Source organism: Schistocerca cancellata, chromosome 11, assembly GCF_023864275.1.
Source record: "Schistocerca cancellata isolate TAMUIC-IGC-003103 chromosome 11, iqSchCanc2.1, whole genome shotgun sequence".
In the NCBI taxonomy this organism is placed as follows: domain Eukaryota; kingdom Metazoa; phylum Arthropoda; class Insecta; order Orthoptera; family Acrididae; genus Schistocerca; species Schistocerca cancellata.
In genome coordinates, this window is record NC_064636.1 from 158275727 (window position 1) to 158294451 (window position 18725).

The 18725-nt window shown below is 42.8% G+C and overlaps 1 protein-coding gene across 1 annotated transcript in view; it reads right to left on the reverse strand.

The window, feature by feature from the left end:
* Positions 1-18725, reverse strand: part of LOC126108391 (uncharacterized) — a 139871-nt gene that overhangs the window by 21245 nt on the left and 99901 nt on the right. The window contains exon 5 of the mRNA XM_049913602.1: positions 17471-17508. Coding sequence (XP_049769559.1) covers positions 17471-17508 — 38 coding nt within the window. The remainder of the gene's footprint in view (positions 1-17470; positions 17509-18725) is intronic.

Genomic DNA, 18725 nt, shown 5'->3' on the forward strand with positions numbered 1-18725 from the left:
TCGGAAAGTATAGGTTGGAAGATTTTCGTATTGCAAAAGGAGATTTATTTACTCTTCTTCGCGATAAAGCGAGGCAGGAGAGTTTGTGCCGCTAGCGGGGTAGACAAAGAGAAAGAAGGACTTGTAAAAGTAAATTTCATGAGACTAAAAATCCACGGAAACGGAACATGTACGGAAATGGATTCAATATACAATTTTCCTCAGAAATAAGGTTTGTGACCATTTCATTTTAGAGTGAATGACGAATGCGTTCTCTGTCTGTACTTAATTGGGAAGTTTCAGCTGTGACGAAGAGAGCCTGCAATCTCTGAGTTTTATTGAAATCGTCCAAAAAGGCTTCGTCCACATCTGAAATTTTAGATCTGTCGTAAACTGAACGAAGTGTTCAAAACGATCGATTTTTTCCCAACTGAATGCAGCGCTTAATAATAATAACGTATATGAAGATCTTTTCTAGCAAGCCAGCCGCTGAATATTAAGAAGAAGGGCTCCACCAGAGATTTTAATAGGCTGATTTCATGTAACTTAAGACTTTCAGCAAAATCGATTTAAGTAGTAAGGGCATTCATTAGAGTGGGTACTACACATTCTCATGAAAGTACAGTGAAATATAATGTTAGTCCATCACATCAGAATGTCAGGATTAAAACATTGAATCAGATGAGCTTCTTTTTCGTTTAGAAGATTTAGAAACAGCGTGAAATAGATGTAATATGCCTGCGCAAACACGATATCATTAAAGATGTGGAGAATATAATTTAGGTGGGTGTAAGGTTTCAGCGTATGTAAGTAGACACATTATGGAAAGAGGTGGAGTTGCCATATACAAGGGCTGTTCAAAAAATTCCATAACATTCGTAATTTCGCGCCAATTGCGTCTTGGAGCGAAATGCAGTTGGCATCCCTGCACATGCTTGTGTTTAATGCGGGTGTGCCAGAATTTTCATTGTTTTATGTCTGTTATTGTTCAGTGCTGTATTGAGTAGAATATGTCAACACAGTTTGCGAATTTCTAGTTGGCAGAGTCAGAAAATCTATGATCCTGCATAAAATTTTGCATGAAAATCAAGAAAACCTTTAGAGAGAGACAACTGATGCACGAACCCTACAGTGGCCAGTGCTTAAGCCATACTCAGTTTTACGAATAGTTAACATAGTTTAAATGTGGCCGGACACATTTTACAAATGACCCTCATTCAGGATACCCTTCACAACATGTACCAGTGATGCTGATGTTAGGGGCGTGAAAGAAATTGCGCATCGCAATAGAAGAATAACTGTCAGAGAGACTGCAGAAGACTAACATTTCTGTTGGATCATTTCATGAAATCCTGACACAGCATCTTGGAATGCATCGTGTTGCAGCCAACTTCATCCCTCAGTTCATCTCACAATCTGTGAAGAGCTTTTGAATCTGGCAAACGAGAATGAGATGATGCTTAAGAGGATCATAAATGGTGATGAGGTGTAGGTCTCTCATTATGATGTTGAAACCAATGCTCTATCTTTAAAATGGGCCAGGAACAATCCTCTAATACCAAAAATAGCTTGTCAGGTTAGGTGAAATGTAAGGGCAGGCTTATAGTTTTCGTTCACTTCAGGTGATTAGTTCAACACGAATCTGTGCCACAGAGACAAACTTGATTGTGCTACATGTATCACAACACATGCAAGAAAATGTGAGAACGAAATAGTCTGAAATGAGATGAAATAATTCATGGCTCTTGAATCACTATCACACATCCGCACACTCATCCCTGTTGGTGTGTGAATACTGCATAAGAAATGGAAAGCGAGGGAAGAGACTGGGGAGAGGGTAGGAGGGCGAGGGAGAGGGTAGGAGGGCGAGGGAGAGGGTAGGAGGGCGAGGGAGAGGGTAGGAGGGCGAGGGAGAGGGTAGGAGGGCGAGGGAGACAGTTGGAGGGCGAGGGAGACAGTTGGAGGGCGAGGGAGACAGTTGGAGGGCGAGGGAGACAGTTGGAGGGCGAGGGAGACAGTTGGAGGGCGAGGGAGACAGTTGGAGGGCGAGGGAGACAGTTGGAGGGCGAGGGAGACAGTTGGAGGGCGAGGGAGACAGTTGGAGGGCGAGGGAGACAGTTGGAGGGCGAGGGAGACAGTTGGAGGGCGAGGGAGACAGTTGGAGGGCGAGGGAGACAGTTGGAGGGCGAGGGAGACAGTTGGAGGGCGAGGGAGACAGTTGGAGGGCGAGGGAGACAGTTGGAGGGCGAGGGAGACAGTTGGAGGGCGAGGGAGACAGTTGGAGGGCGAGGGAGACAGTTGGAGGGCGAGGGAGACAGTTGGAGGGCGAGGGAGACAGTTGGAGGGCGAGGGAGACAGTTGGAGGGCGAGGGAGACAGTTGGAGGGCGAGGGAGACAGTTGGAGGGCGAGGGAGACAGTTGGAGGGCGAGGGAGACAGTTGGAGGGCGAGGGAGACAGTTGGAGGGCGAGGGAGACAGTTGGAGGGCGAGGGAGACAGTTGGAGGGCGAGGGAGACAGTTGGAGGGCGAGGGAGTCAGCTGGAGGGCGAGGGAGTCAGCTGGAGGGCGAGGGAGACAGCTGGAGGGCGAGGGAGACAGGTGGAGGGCGAGGGAGACAGCTGGAGGGCGAGGGAGACAGCTGGAGGGCGAGGGAGACAGCTGGAGGGCGAGGGAGACAGCTGGAGGGCGAGGGAGACAGCTGGAGGGCGAGGGAGACAGGTGGAGGGCGAGGGAGACAGTTGGAGGGCGAGGGAGACAGTTGGAGGGCGAGGGAGACAGTTGGAGGGCGAGGGAGACAGTTGGAGGGCGAGGGAGACAGTTGGAGGGCGAGGGAGACAGTTGGAGGGCGAGGGAGACAGTTGGAGGGCGAGGGAGACAGTTGGAGGGCGAGGGAGACAGTTGGAGGGCGAGGGAGACAGTTGGAGGGCGAGGGAGACAGTTGGAGGGCGAGGGAGACAGTTGGAGGGCGAGGGAGACAGTTGGAGGGCGAGGGAGACAGTTGGAGGGCGAGGGAGACAGTTGGAGGGCGAGGGAGACAGTTGGAGGGCGAGGGAGACAGTTGGAGGGCGAGGGAGACAGTTGGAGGGCGAGGGAGACAGTAGGAGGGGGAGGGAGAGGGAGAGAGGACAGGAAAGGGATAGAACTTGAGGTGCATAGGAGTCCAAGTCGATCTGGGAGGGGAGGCGAGAAGGAAATGGACGAGTACACCCTCCTGCCTCCTCCCTGTGCTTCTGCTAATTGTACATGTATCACCTCCCATTTCAAGTGCCCATCTGCTCTGCTTTCACAGGACAAAGATTCCAATGCCGGTTAGGTGCAGGTTATATTTCACTGGCATGAGCATAAACATCCAACCATGAGCACCTCCACTTCGATGGCCAGTGCTCCAGCAACTTTCATGAAGCACTCTTTTCCCCGTGCACCTCACATCTCTGAGCCCATGTCATATCACATTACTACAACTAACATGTATGAAGTTTTGCATATGCTGGAATTGTTTAAAGTGCCTGCCCGTACAAGAAACGTTTAAGAACTGATCACCTGTAATTCTCATAATGTTTTGTTACTATTATATCAGCAGCAGGTCGGACTTCTTTTTAAAATATCTATCACAGCACTCTTACGGCATTTGCATCGTGACACTGACTGATGAAGACATTGAATGTTGAAGATACTGAAGCAACTTGCGGTTGTTGCTGTGGTATTCCAGAAAATGTAATTAGAATACTGTTGCCAAATATGTGAAGTGCAACTGGCATGCCTCCTCTGGCTCTGAGACCATTTTCAGCCACACTACCTAACTGTCTTAAGGTAACAAACAGACATATGGATGATGATGATGATCTAAATGATTACTCTGTACTTTCACAATTAAGGTCCTGGCAGAGGGTCATCAAACGATCATATTTAATCTACTTCTCTACCATTCCACACCCACATCTTTCCAAATGAGTTCTGATTTCTCGTACTTTACAATGATGATAATTTCTCCCTACATAGATGGGCACCAAAAAACTATCATACTCTGATGACAATATTCGTGATTGAAATTTTATGAAAAAGTCTTGCCATAGCGAAAAATGCCTTTGTTTTAATTATTACCACCCCAGTTCATGTATCCATAGAACCGTCTCCCATATTTCATGAGAATACAAAACGAGCTGCCCTTATTTGATGTTCCACACCACACTGCAATACTCCACAAGAGGAGAGACAAGCATAGTGTATACCTTTTCTTTAGTAGAACTGTTACGTTTTCTAAGTGGTCGGCCAAGAAATCAGTCTTTGGTTTGCTTTCTCCAGAGCATTATCTATATGAATGTAATGATTTAATGTATTCATAATTGTAAGACTTATGTATCTAGTTGAGTTCACAGCTTTTAGGTTTGTATGGTTTATCGTGCAAACGCTATTTCGCACAATCCTTTTAGTACTGATGTGGTTGACTTCATACTTTTCATTATTTACCGTCAGTTGCCATTTCTCACACTATACAGACATCTTGTCTATTACTTCACCATTCGTTTTGATTATCTGATGACTTTACAATAAGGTAAATGACCGTATCGTCTGCAAACAATCTAAGAGCTGCTCAGATTGTCTCCAACATCATGTATGTAGATTAGGAACAAGAGGGGGGCCTCTAACACTTCCTTGGGAAGCGTCAGATATTACTTCAATGACTTTCTGTCAGTTATTACGAACTGTGACTTTTCTGGTACAAAATCACGGATCAATAGACACAACTAGGATGATACTCCAGGGGCACGCAATTTAATTGGAAGTCTTTTGTGAGGAACTGAGTCACAAGTATTCTGAAAATTAAAAAAATATGGAATTAATGTAAAGTCGTAAGTCCATATCAGTCATTACTTTGCGGAATAAAGAGCTTGCTGTGTTTCACATGAATGATATTTCCCGAATATGTGTTGGCTATTTGTCAAAAAAAGATGTCTTGAAGGCAATTCATAATGTTCAAACACATTATATTTTCCAAAATCCTACTGCAAAGCGACATTAGTGGAATGGGTCTGCTTTTCATCGGATTACTCCCATCTCCTTTCTTGGGTTCTGGTGTGATTTGTGCAACTTTCCTGTCTTTGGGTACCGACCTTTCTGCCGTTTAAGAGCTGTATACGACCGCCAAGTATGGAACTATTGTATCAGCATAATCTGAAAGGAAACTGAATGGTGTACCATCTGGACCAGAGGCATTGCCTTTTTCAAGTGTTTTAAGCTGCTCCGCTACATTTAGGATAACCACTTAAGTTACTCATGCAGCAAGTTGTTCTTGATTAAAATTCGGGAATACTCGCTTTACTATTCTTGTGAAGGAATTTAGAAAAACCAGTATCAGTAACACTGCTTTAGTAGCACTGCCATCAATAACATTACCATTGCTCTCGCGCCATGAACATATTAAAGCACCTTGTCAATGGTACACTTCACACACAGAGCACTGGTAAAAGGAACTTATTAATTTATTCCAGTTGGCAGGTATAACCTCCACCCGCACTAATTGTAACGTGTAGGCTTTTACAGCTGGCGTCTTCATTAGTTAGAACTTCTGGGCTAAGAGGTCGTGGCCAATCTGTTAAACTACTGACATTTCGTTGCCATCTGCAGACATCATCTTCCGAGGTAACTCAATGACTGGCTGCCAGGACGTGGAGATCCCGACACTGCCCATCCATAACTTATTTCCAATATGATGATGAGTTTTATGAACAGCCCTCCGAGTCCAGCTGTTGCTAATCTTTTCATGGAATTTTTTGAACAGCAGGTGCTGCAGTTTGCCACTAAAAGCGCTTTAAAGTGGTATCGGTATGTGTATGACTGGTATCGGTATGTGGATGAGATTTTGTGGTATGGAATCACGGTGAAGAGGAACTGTATGGGTTATTGGTGTATCTGAATAGTATTAATCCAAAGATACAATTTACTATGGAGAATAAGAGAAATGGACAACTAAATTTTTTTGGATTTATCAGTAATCAAATGGGAAGATGGGAGTCTAGGGCATGAAGTGTGTAGAAAAGATACACACACTGACCATTACCTCCATAAGGATTCGAACCTTCATCCCAAGCAGAAGAGCAGTGTCATTAAAACATTGGTAGACAGAGCTAGGAAGATCTGTGAGTCAGCTTATTTGCACAATGAACAAGATCATTTGCGAACGGCTGTTAATAAAAATGGATACGCTGACAACGAGATATATCAAGCACTTCATCCCAGAAGAAAAGTGTGTGACAACATTCAGCAACAACAACTGTCAGCTGGAGAAGTTTTTCTTCCATTTATTCGCAATATTGAGAAAGTTGTGGCCAAGTTTCAAATTGAAACAATACTAAGACCCACAGAGAATATTAGTGAGTATTTAAGGTCGGCAGAAGATGCACGACACCTCTTAGCAACTCGTGAGATGTATTAAATTGCATGTAGCTGTTAGTAGGTTTATATTGGAACAACGAAAAGAAGTGTCAATATCCACTTAACCGAACATAAAAGGAACTGTCGGCTGGGATTTACCTGCAATTCAACTGTAGCGGAACATGTTTTCAAAGATGGTGCTCATAAAATAAAATTCTGCGAGACAAGTGTGCTACGCAGTACATCGCATTATTATGCATGCATATGTATAGGGAAGGAACACCACAATTTCAGCAGAAAACAGGAGGGCTTAAAGTTACACAGGATATGGTGGTCGACTTTGCACCAGCGATGTGACAATCTATTACATTCACTCGAGAATAATGACGTTACTCACAGATAGACTTACAGTCGGCGGAAGTGAAGTATGGTGATTCACTCCAAACAGGACCTCTCTGGCCTGGCAGCCATTGTTGACTCACCTCCGAAGATGTCGCCCACAGTTGGCAATGAAACGTCAGGAAAAAGCAGTTTTACAGATCGACCACAGTCTCTCAGCCTGGAACTTTTAACTGATCACTACCCATACTACCTCACAGGAACTATTTACTGAAACTTCACTACAAGGTAAACTACTTCTAACAGCAATGACCAATACAACACAGATCCTTTATGAACATGGTTAAGTCTTTTGAAAAAATTTCAGCTTAACTTGTTTCCATACCTGTAACGATTTGAAGTTCAGTGCTTTCTTTTAGCACTGAGCCCTGGTTCTTTTCCAATGCAGCTACGACAATTTACAACTACAGTACTTATTGTGGTTTTATCTACCCTTTTTCGGTTGTTTACTTGCAATCTTTGAAACTGACACCCTTTCTGCACTCATCCGAGACCATATCACCTAAAAGAAGCCCAGTCTCCCCTACACAACCCCCACACTCGTGTGGAACTGCTTCCTTTGTGTAATGGATTCCTGACCAATTTAGCAGAAATCGTGAACTACCACCTTTTAGCGCTAGTCGAGGAATCTGCAACCTACACAGTTGCAGAACTGTCTGGGACTCTGATTCAGACCTTCACTCCGCTCTGTACCAAAGAACCACTTTCAGTTGTGCCCATGATGCTACAACTGGTGGGCTCCACCTTCATCTCGCAAATGAGACGGTGAGCAGTACTACTTCAGGTAGTCGCCTGAAACTAGATATAATCTCTTCCAATCCAACGTGGTACATATTGTCAGCACCAACGTGAGCCACCACCTACAGCTGACTATGCCACACTTCTCATGGCATCCAGAAGCACCCATTCGTCCCCCCCCCCTCTCACTATGCACACAGAAAGCACAATGGATTCCTTCCGGTCCTATGCAGCCATATCTCTAAATGGCTCCACTACACACCTAACATCAGAGTTTCCAATTAACAGTAATACTACTGCAAATGCCCAGTCTAGCATGCTGAGAGGCTTCCTCTGGAACATGGCAAGTGACTTCATCTGGCTTGTAGATTTCATCAGCCATAGGCAGCACCCAAATCTTTTCATCAGATGAACTGAGCAGGCTCTCTGATTGGCAACATGGAAATTCTTTCACTACCGCCCACACACTGGAATGACTTCCCACTCACAAACAAGTGAGAGGTCAATCTCAGTGTGGGCAGTACCCAAGGTGACCGCAGCAATGGACCAATCGGTGGAAAACACTGCCTGGAGCTGTGAGCGAAGTATCACGAACTTGGTTCACAGCAATTACTATATCTGTCCATACCAGAGTTGGCATGGTAAATACACACACACACACACACACACACACACACACACACACACACACACACACACACACACACACATATATATATATATATATATATATATATATATATATATATATATATATATATATATATATATATATATATATAGGAGTTGAAGGTAAGGAACACTGACAAAATTTAAAGTAACTCGCTTCTTCCGAAAACATGCACCAGCTCACAGTACTCTGATGTGTTACTGCTGCTACTATGAGAGCTATCACTGGATTTTGCGATCTAAGTACTGCAAGTGACACAAAACAAGTGAGTGATGCAATGCAGACAGTTGCTCTATGCACTACACAGTTAATAAAGTGCATAAATCTGCCTGATAAGTACACAAATGTGCACAAAATACGGGATTTGAAGATCATCATCGCAATTATAACTACAATAATAGTAGATGATGCGAAAATATACTAACAGCAACTGATAAATAAATCGCTCACTTGTAACAAACATCAAAGGATAATGATGTCAAGTTATGCATCAAAAGTCCCTGTTCTGAGCCAGTTCAAATATTAATGCTCATGCTGATGAACAGAGAAATTGAGCAAATAAGCTAACTAACACTATGTGCTTTCCTTGCAGGAAAGGTGAAGTCTTTACAGCAGCAGATGTCTTGTGTCAACATAATGTTGTTCAATAAAACGAACTGTTTGAATATCAGTGAATGTAAGCACGCCAGTGTCAGTGTAATATCAAATAGGGTGGTAGTACTTGAAAACTATCAATTTAGTGATGACAAAGTATACTTCTCCTTAGATGAATGACATTGACCATGCAATGTGTCAGAGCAGAGTTCAACCTTGTTCCACAGGAAAGTTTGTTCCCCCTAATGTTACTATTTCTGTAGGGCATTCAGTTGGTACAGTTAATATATTTAATAATGGAGGGAGCACAGATGGCTATGAATGAGCATATTTTTAACATTTTAATGAAATGCAGTACAGGATGAGCTAATGTGTTGGCAAAGAAGGCAATCACATAGCCTCCAATTCTATGACACACTGTGCAGTGATCTGCTGTCGACAGTTTGCCAAACTCTCCACCCATTGGAAACTACCATAGCTCAACTCCATGATGCATTCTCTGCATTGATGGAAGTGGAAATGTATGATTCAACATTAACAGATATGAGCACTGAATTATGATCATATTCAAGTTAGTTTATACACCCAGCTATAAGTAAGTTTATAAAACCCCTCCATTTCAATGTAAATAAACTAGTTACCACCATAACCAACTAAACCACTGTAGCAGCTCCACATAGTGCGGGTAAAATAGTCGAAGTTCAGTATAGAAGACTGAACAATCTATCTCCAGAGAATATATATTATGATAACTAAATGAAATCGTAAATCAATTATGACTGCTTACAGTTTCTGCCGGTGCAGAGAATCGAGCTTATCTGAGCTTCAAAAAATATGTATCGTCGAGTAATTGTGGAGAGAGTTGTTCATGAGCTTTACAGACCTGCATGCAGAATATTTCTGATAATACGAGGAATGGATTATGTATGGCAGGCTGACCTCTTAAAATATGCAAGACTACTTACAAACCAATAATGGTTTCAAGTACATTCTAATGGTCACAGACACACATTCCAATTTCGCATGGGTTTACCTTTGAAGGTGAAGACTGGGAAGGTGGTTTCAGAGGTTTCTGAACAATTGTTGCAGGCAGGAGTATATTGACTGCCCAATAACCTTGAGGCATACCACAGAAGTGAATTTTACGAGAGGCATTTCAGAGCAGAATTGGAATGATGTGGGATAAATCACAATTTAACATTATCCCATTTGGAAACTAGTACTGCCAAATGGTTGAACTGGACAATCAAAAAACTAATGTGGAAGCAATTTAATCTTCAACATAAGTGAAAATGGCTGAACATACAGCCAGAAATCATTGCAAGTATAATCACATTATTAACCATACAATTAAGAACAACCCTATTGGTGTCAGAAACGAATTACAGAAAATCTTTGAACCCAATATGTTCCTCATAGAGCAGGTCATAAAATGTCGAGTGAACTGGGCATTGATGAAATGTCTTAGTTTCTCATCAAAGCTCAACAGCTGGGTGAACACTCGAAATTTGCTATGTAATATGAAAAGCAAACCTCAAACCATGCAGTAGTGTGACATGAGTGTTAGGAAACACATCAACAGAGTTGAAGGTGGTATTCTCAAGTATCTGCCATTTGAACTTTGTATCTCTTGATACAATTTCTGTGGAGCTGGAACAAAATTGAAGTAGCACCTGGCTTATGGTGATAAGGGCTTTAAGGTTCTGGACAATGTATGCAAAAAGCACAACATTGCCTGCACTACAAATAAATATAATCATATTGCAGACTAAATATTCATTGATAAGGCTGCACAGGTATGTCAAGGTATGGATATTGATGTAGGACACCCTATTTCTGCCTATGTGGTTGATAAGACAATATTTTCTCGAACTTAAATTGGGTACTGGACTAAACTTCAAGTAATAATGAATGCAGCTCACTGCACACTAAAAAAGAAGAACCTATGGGGTGTTTAAGAAATTGCATCAAGTCAATGGTGATAGCGGCAAAAAGTAGGAAGGAAACTATGTGTTAAAACGCCCAGATTCCTACCAATACCAAAGACATCTGGTGGAATAATTTTGTTCCTGATACCTCCATTTGCTGGGCTGTCAGCTCTGGTTACACAAGCTAGGAGAGCTGCTATCATATTCCACGTAGTAAAGAAGGCCCGAAAAAGTGAAAAGCAAATACAAACAGCTAAAAAGCATAATGACTATGGAGGCCATCGCTATCAGTTAAGGCCTATATTTCAAATACAGGAAATAGCTTGGGTTGGATATTTTAAAAAGGCCCACAGCAATGGTACTGGAGAGAAGGATTACGAACATACTCGTAGATCAGCCTAGTCTCGTCAGAAAATTTAAAATCAGTGTAGGACACATTGCTTGAGACTGTGTGGAAATCCAAGAAACGTGGAACTGTCAATTTAGATGTTGCTGGGGGTATGGAGCTCTTGGTGATTTAAGGCCACCTGAAGAATTGTGTTGTCACTTCACCAATAGGAATCAGTTGTTTTACAATGTTCGACACTACCATGACTTCAGTTCATACCTGAGGATATTTCTGCCTGATATTTTTCCTCAAAATTGCATAAAAACAAGCAGTATGCAAGTCTCCACATCATTTGAAGCTACGATGTAATGACGTTCACTCTAATCATAATTGGTCTAAATTGAAAGCAAACTCATTTCCTGCAATAGAGGAGCAGGGGGTAGTGATGTACAGCATTGACTGGACTGTAAACACACAAAAGCATAGCTATCACCACAGAATTAATAATAAATTGCTTCTAAGGAATGGGGAAATTGTGACAATACCTCCTGGCCCTTGCAACATTGACAATTCAAATGTATACTTGAAACATATTTTTAAAGGATTTGAGGTACATGCAAATGTTATGTTTAAATAAGAGATGAAAACAAAACACATTACATACTTTCGTCACAAATATTAAACAGGATGGCCACTAGGTTTCTCGAAAAAACAGGTGATGATGCATAATATTGGTAAAATGTTTGAGTTAACTGGTGGACATACTGTCAGTCAGTACAATTCGTGTAGAGTGTAATATTGCAACGAATTTTGTACCCTGACAATAGATTAGTCCATACTATTTATGCATTTTTTCCCTGCTTATAAAAGTGAAGAAAATGACGTCCATGATGAACATGGGCAGCTACATGAAGCCAACATGGCGAAGGGTTAACAAGCACCAGAAACGTGGGAGGTAACCTGAAGCCAAAAGCGAACTCCAGGAGGTAACACGGAAGAATGGCGATCCCCATACTGACAGGCAAGGGAGTCATCAAATAAGATGGAATAGGATGAGTCACCAGGTGTGAAAGAGAAATGGCATGCCGATCCACTGAGGAGGACATCATACCAGTATGACTAGCAGTCCAGCGTCTTCTGCAGACTCTCAACCGGGCTGGTGAAAAAGCAGCCACTGGAGAAACGTATTCCATAATGGAGTGTGTTCAGACAGCATATGATGAACAGAGGTGCAGAGGAATGAACTAAACACCCACAGTCTAGTTATGAATGGACAAGGGATCACAAGAAATGGAGGAGGGCTGTCTGATCCGCTCCTCTGGAAATACCACTTAGGAGATGTAGGACACTGAGGGATTGGGTACTATGTACAGCCAAGTACGATACATGGGAGGATGAAGGAAGTTTCTTATCAAACATGAGCTCCAGGAATTTCCTGTTTCAGTGAATGAAAGAGCACAAGGCGCAAGATGTAAAGATGGTGTAAGAAACTCATTCCACCACCAAATACTTATACAAAAGGTTGTGGCAGTGGAAAAGTGAAAGCCACTGCCCATGCTCCATGAGAAAAGACGATAGGAATGACGCTGAAGACGCTGCTCAAGGAGACATGTCGACGTAGAACTGCAATAGATACTTGGTGGGAGGCAGCCCATAATATGGTTAAAGGGGATAGCAAAGACAATGATACCCAGGACGAGCATTCAGGCATCCCGTTTTCCTGGATAAATGTGTGGGACAAGGCCAAACAATATAAACCTTAAAACTTCCTCTAGTAAATCGGGCAGATGGCCTCTGAAGCCCCACATGTATAGACCACAGATGATACCAGTCCTCCAGCAGATGTATCAGACTTCTTCTGAATCAAATAATATGGCCATAGTCTTATTTCCACAGGAAACCATTCATGATATCGGATGACGAAGTGAAAACATGGTCAAATGCAGAACAGCATGCTCGAAATCCACACTGTGCAGTGCTTAGCAGTTGGGCAGACTCAAGCCACAAAACCATCTGCCCATGAATCATATCATCCATCACCCTGGAAACACAGCTGGTGAGAGAAGGAAGGGTTAGGTTGGGTATAACATTGACTTCACATCAGCATCTAGCAAACATGCAATCTGCCCAAATATAATTATACCCACAAAGGAGAAGGTGCTGACCTACAAGAGAATGCTGCAACATCTCAATGTGAACACTGTCTGGCCCTAGGGCAAATGATCTGGATGAACTGAGAGCACGGTCTACATCCCTCATAGTAATAGCAACATTGTAGCATTCATGATTCTGAGAGGATATCAGCTGAGCTGCCTCCACTTGTTTCCCTACATAACAGGATGAACGGAGTGGGTGACATGGTCAGGGTTGTAGGGCATGGCTGGGTAGAAGAAGGTGGCTGTGTTTAGCAATCTTCCTTTTTTTACTGTTGGTTCTTCCAATACATTTTCTGGTGGCTCAGCCCCACCGCTCGTGTCGTGGTAGAGACGTGCTGATGCACGCAGTCCGAGGAACGCGATGCCGCACTGTCAGCAGCTGTGCAGGTGGTAGGAGGTCAGCAGCATGAGGCCCGGCCCAGCTCACCCCCCTGCAGACGCGGCGGCTCGTGACGACGCCGGGAGTCGCCAGTGCAGCAGCGGGCAACGCCCTCTGCCAGCCAGTCCTCAGGGACAGTGTCACTGATGACGACGACATGACAGTGACAGTGACCAAATGCCCAATCGGTCGAACCGAATGCCGGTGCCCACCTCTGATGCCCCTTAAATAGTGCAGGCCGCCACTGAATTCGCCGGTTATGCAGCGGCATGTTTATTAGAAGGTTCTCGATGAGTTGGCTAATGCAACCGTGCCACACGCAGCCCACACCTGCGTAATTCTGCTAATGCTGCGTTCTGATTGCTGCCGCGAACGTACACACATACCAATGCTCATTTCAAAACTGCGTCACCTGCATAACGCATTGGCCAGCCTTCATCCATCGTTTGCCATGAGGCTGGCACATCACACACTGAAACACACTAAATCAAAATTCGCACTGTATTTCCTAAAAATTACTCCCTTGTCCTCTACACATGGGAGGAAGGCACCGTTATAGTTGGTGGGGCTTGAAATCTCTGTAAAATAGCTGTCCAAGGTGTTGGAGGTCTCGGAGTTGACATCACGGTCATACCAGGAATTGGGGAATCAAGTTTGGTCCCAGAGAGCTGATGAATGTTGCTCCACACAACAGAAGAGGGAGTGAAACTTAAAACACATAATAAACAACATCCAGGTAGGTTTTTTAGTATCCCAAAAAATGTGACAACACTGCACACACCTCTATTCATAATGAATATAACTCACCATAGTAGGATGTGCTCCAGTGAAACACGTCGCTGCATGCCTCAGTCTACCAGGGACCAGGACATGCTACAGTCAACTTGAAGTACATGGCATGGACCATTCTGCAGCAGTAAGGATAAGTTTTGGAAGATACTTTACCTGGTCATCACAGCTGTGTAAAGGTCGCGAGGGATAAGTAAAGCCTCCAGTCAGCCTTAGAAAACTTCTAATTGGCTTTGCACTCAGGTGGGGTAAGAGTCTGAATAGACAGCACACAGAAAGTGATCATTTGAGTATGTATCAGAGGGAATGGGCCATTCGAGATGACGGGCAAGCTGGACAGTGCAGAACAAGAGGTCTAGATGGTAATAAATGTGCATGGAATCTGAAAGGAACATGGCTGTTTCACTGGTATGAGAGAGGATTCAGAATGTCAGCCAAGACGAAACCTCTTTGACAGGTTGTCCTAGAGCCCCAAAGCAAATGGTGGGCATTAAACTAACCAAGCAGCAAAAAGGAGTGAGGAAGCTGACCAATGATCTGGAGCAAGTCCAACTTGGTAACAGCAAATCACGGAGGAGTGTAGATGTTACAAAAGAGAAAAGGTGAAATGAGGAAGAAAAGTGCAGACTGCCATAGCTATCAGTCGAGTGTTCGATGATATCGATGACCAACATGGCTCCCCCATGAGGTGGAATGCTGTCTGTGGGGGAAAGGTGAAAGTGAACCAGAAGAAACATGAGAGGTCAAAGGGGTTGTGAGGACAATTTTTATTCTTGGAAGCAGAAAAAAACTGACACTGCAATTCCAAGAACAGCTGTAATTCCTGTTGGCTCCATCTAATGCCACAAATGTTCCATTGGAGAAGTCATAATGGGGATTGGTGAGGAGGGAACAAATGAAGGTTAGTCACCTTGGTATCTGCTGAGTGCCCGTCTTCAAAAATTCACTGCTACAGGGGCAGAGGCCGGAGAATCCTGTTCCATGAGATCTACAAACATATTGGCATTCTCCCTGAGCCATCCTGTGAATTCCATGGCAGAAAACCGGTAGGTAGGCACCAGCAAAATGGAGGTCAGCCAGGTGAGGGTATATGTGCCAACACCACTGAAGAGGATCTCCCAGTCAAGGAAGGTGAAGATCGTTTGTTTTTGTATGATTTCTTAGAACTTTCTAGTTGCGAGATAAATATGTTTTTTAGCTGTAACAGAGTCTTTGCGGGAGTATTGCTTTTGTCCTTTCAGATTGACAGTTGTGTAACAGGTTATTTCACCACCAGGGCAAAGATCAGATGGCTTGTTGTGCAGCTGTAGGAGGAGATGGGGATGCTACTGTGACCTGGGTGACTTCACTATTGCAATACTGAACTTGTGGTCGCAAGTCTGGGTGGGCATATCCTCCATTATGCATAGCATAGCAAAAACAGTACTGTAAATGCGAATCGTAAAATTCACAGATTTTGACTAGCTAACAACTGTGAGTGACAAAGTGGAGTTTGATGTCATTCACTCAGATCTCCTATATGGCTCGCTCGTTAAGACACATGGGAAATTCATGGGGTTACAATTGATACAGCAGAGAGGAGGAGGAAACTGCTGCCCTCGTGAGCATCTTTGCCAAGAGTAACACATTTGGCCATGTTTCGACAGGATACGTGTTTTATTATAATGTTGACACTTGTAGGAACTCATCTGGTTTGGAATGTAAGGTTGGACCGTGATGACTTCATAGCCTGCCTTAATCTTTGAGGCACACAATACTCAAGCAAATGGTAGAAAAAGAATGCATGTGGGCATTAAGTTTGCATCCATCTTTTCCATTACTCAATGGGCTGCAGTGATGCCATGATGAGAGAGATGACTGTGGACTTCTCCCTCAGTGAGGCCATCAAGCATCAGAATGTAAAGAACACCATGTGAAGAGTTCAGTGTAAGATGGTTCTCCACACGAACAGGATAGCTCTGGATATGTGATGCTGTAACCAGTTGAGCTTGAGAATCACAATACGTCTTCAGAAGCAAAGGTGCATTACATACATGAGAATAGGATTTCACAGGGCCTGCAACTTTAACACCATCTTTCACAATAATGCACACATTAACTGTAGCAAAGGACGGACCACCTGCAGTACATGATACCATGAGGAACCGAGGTGCAGTTGGGAGGGTCTTCAAATCTTTAGCCTCATTCTGTTTACGTTTAGTAGACACGCACTAAGATGGTGAGCCACTGAAGGAAAAAAAAAAAATCTCCATGATTGCTAACATCTACAATGGCATGCTCCTTCCAACTGGGGGCACACTGAGAGGGGGGATTCACCCACCGTAAATGACTGTTCACACCTCAGGTCACACCTCCCAAACTCCCGACAGAGGGACCATTTGGGATTTGGGAAGGTAACAGCTTAGGCAGTTACCCCTCTCTAGGCATGGACTGTATCAGAGTGTATGTGCGAACCCTACCTGTTGACCCGGAGCTGGGAATTATGCATTACCTTGTCATCTGTAATGTGTCTCATGAATGGGCCAGCCTTCAGGAACACACCGGGACGAAGGAAAAACAAAGAGAATGAGGATTCACCAGTTAAGTCTTCACAAGCTTACTGAAAGTGGCACCAGATACATAAAATTCTTCTTGATGGTGGCCTGTACACTGTCACCACTACAAGCTTGTGTGCTTCCTGAGCACCAATGTGGCACAGCATTGAAAGAGCTGTTCAACACTATATTCATTAATCGGGATGGCCAGGAATCAGCTCCAATTTTTGGATATATACCCACTCACCCTTCCTTCTTACTTTTCTATTGCAGTATATTAGCCTGTGCTCATCAAGATGAATCTATTGAATTTCAGTGATTTTCATGTGACATTCCATATTCAGCCCAATACAGGTGCTGACATTCCACCTGAACTTTTGTTTTCCTGTATGGATATTACACATATGCTCTACATATTTAGGAACAGTGACATAATAGTTGTTGCAGAGAATAGCATTACTGACCATACTGCCTTGTAATGTTGTTGCTTATCAGTAATACTGAATAATTACAGTAGTGCATTTTATATCTGAAGTGCTATCACAATTAATAAATAAAAATTTATACTACTCAAAAAGTTCTGCAGTGAATTATGAAAACTTACCTTGCACTATCATATGTGTATCTTGTTGAGGTTTCCACCTGAAACATTTCAAGAAATGTAAAGTGATTTACAAATGATGAGACAGTAAATAAATACCATTATATTAACACCCACCAACATGTGATTGGTGCACAAAATGCTGTAAGTGAGGCTTGAAAATATCATTAGAGGAGACATGATAAAGTGTTGCAGTTACTGAAACAGAATGGTAGTAAGAATTCACTCTTCATTTTCTCCCTTTGTCTTCAGTACTGTATATAACAATACAAGCCAGTAATTGAGTTGTAATCATACTTCCTCCAACATCCAACACTTCACAAAGAAAAGTGACCAAAAAATCTTTAATCTGCCATGCACTTTCACCTTGGGTGAAATTTTTGTTCACTTTTTCGTATTATGAAAACTGCCATTCACTGACAGTTTAATCGATCATCAGAAGTGACACATTCCATCCTTTGTGCTCTGGGCAGCCCAGACCAACTTGTAGAGGTGAGGAGTGACTTCTAAACCCAACCTTAAGTTCACATCCAAAACTACATACAGGCTTTGACCATTAAATACAGAAACATTAATAAATATTGGCAAACTCTAAATACTTTCAGGCATTGTAAATGGACAAGTTAAAGTTGGCACAACAAAGTAGTACATTCACAGATGAATAAATACCACATTCGGAGAACTGTAGATTCTTCGCAGAGAACACAGGGAAAAAATTCATGAAACTACTCCAGGACAGTATTCATAAATGGCAAATCTATGTTGGAATTGGTACCAAAGTTTTCCATTACCTCCAGAAAGACACTCTCCCTGCAATAATTCAACATCTAAATGAGAGATACACAATCATCAATTTTATTAAATTTTTGTCCTCTAACTGGTACAGAATGGAGCTGAGAACATTTTCTGCCTAAACTGCTATTAAACGTATTTATTCACAACTGGAATTTCGACTTATGCCATTCTCAAGTGAGAGCTTACTATGAACTAAGTCAAAGCCATTAAATGTAACATTTGGTGCATGGGGAGTGGAAATTAAGATGTGCAGTATGACATGACTTTGATGGAAATTATTACATGAAGTACTACTATTGTATAGGCATACAGATGACAAAGACACTTGTCTTATAATGAATATGGAATTTGTAAACATGGTTGACACAAAGAAAGTGTTGTCTCAAACGAAATTACAAAGCATTCATATGTCACTCTGAGCTATTATTTGAGAATCGTACAACTGCCAAATTAACAATTTTGA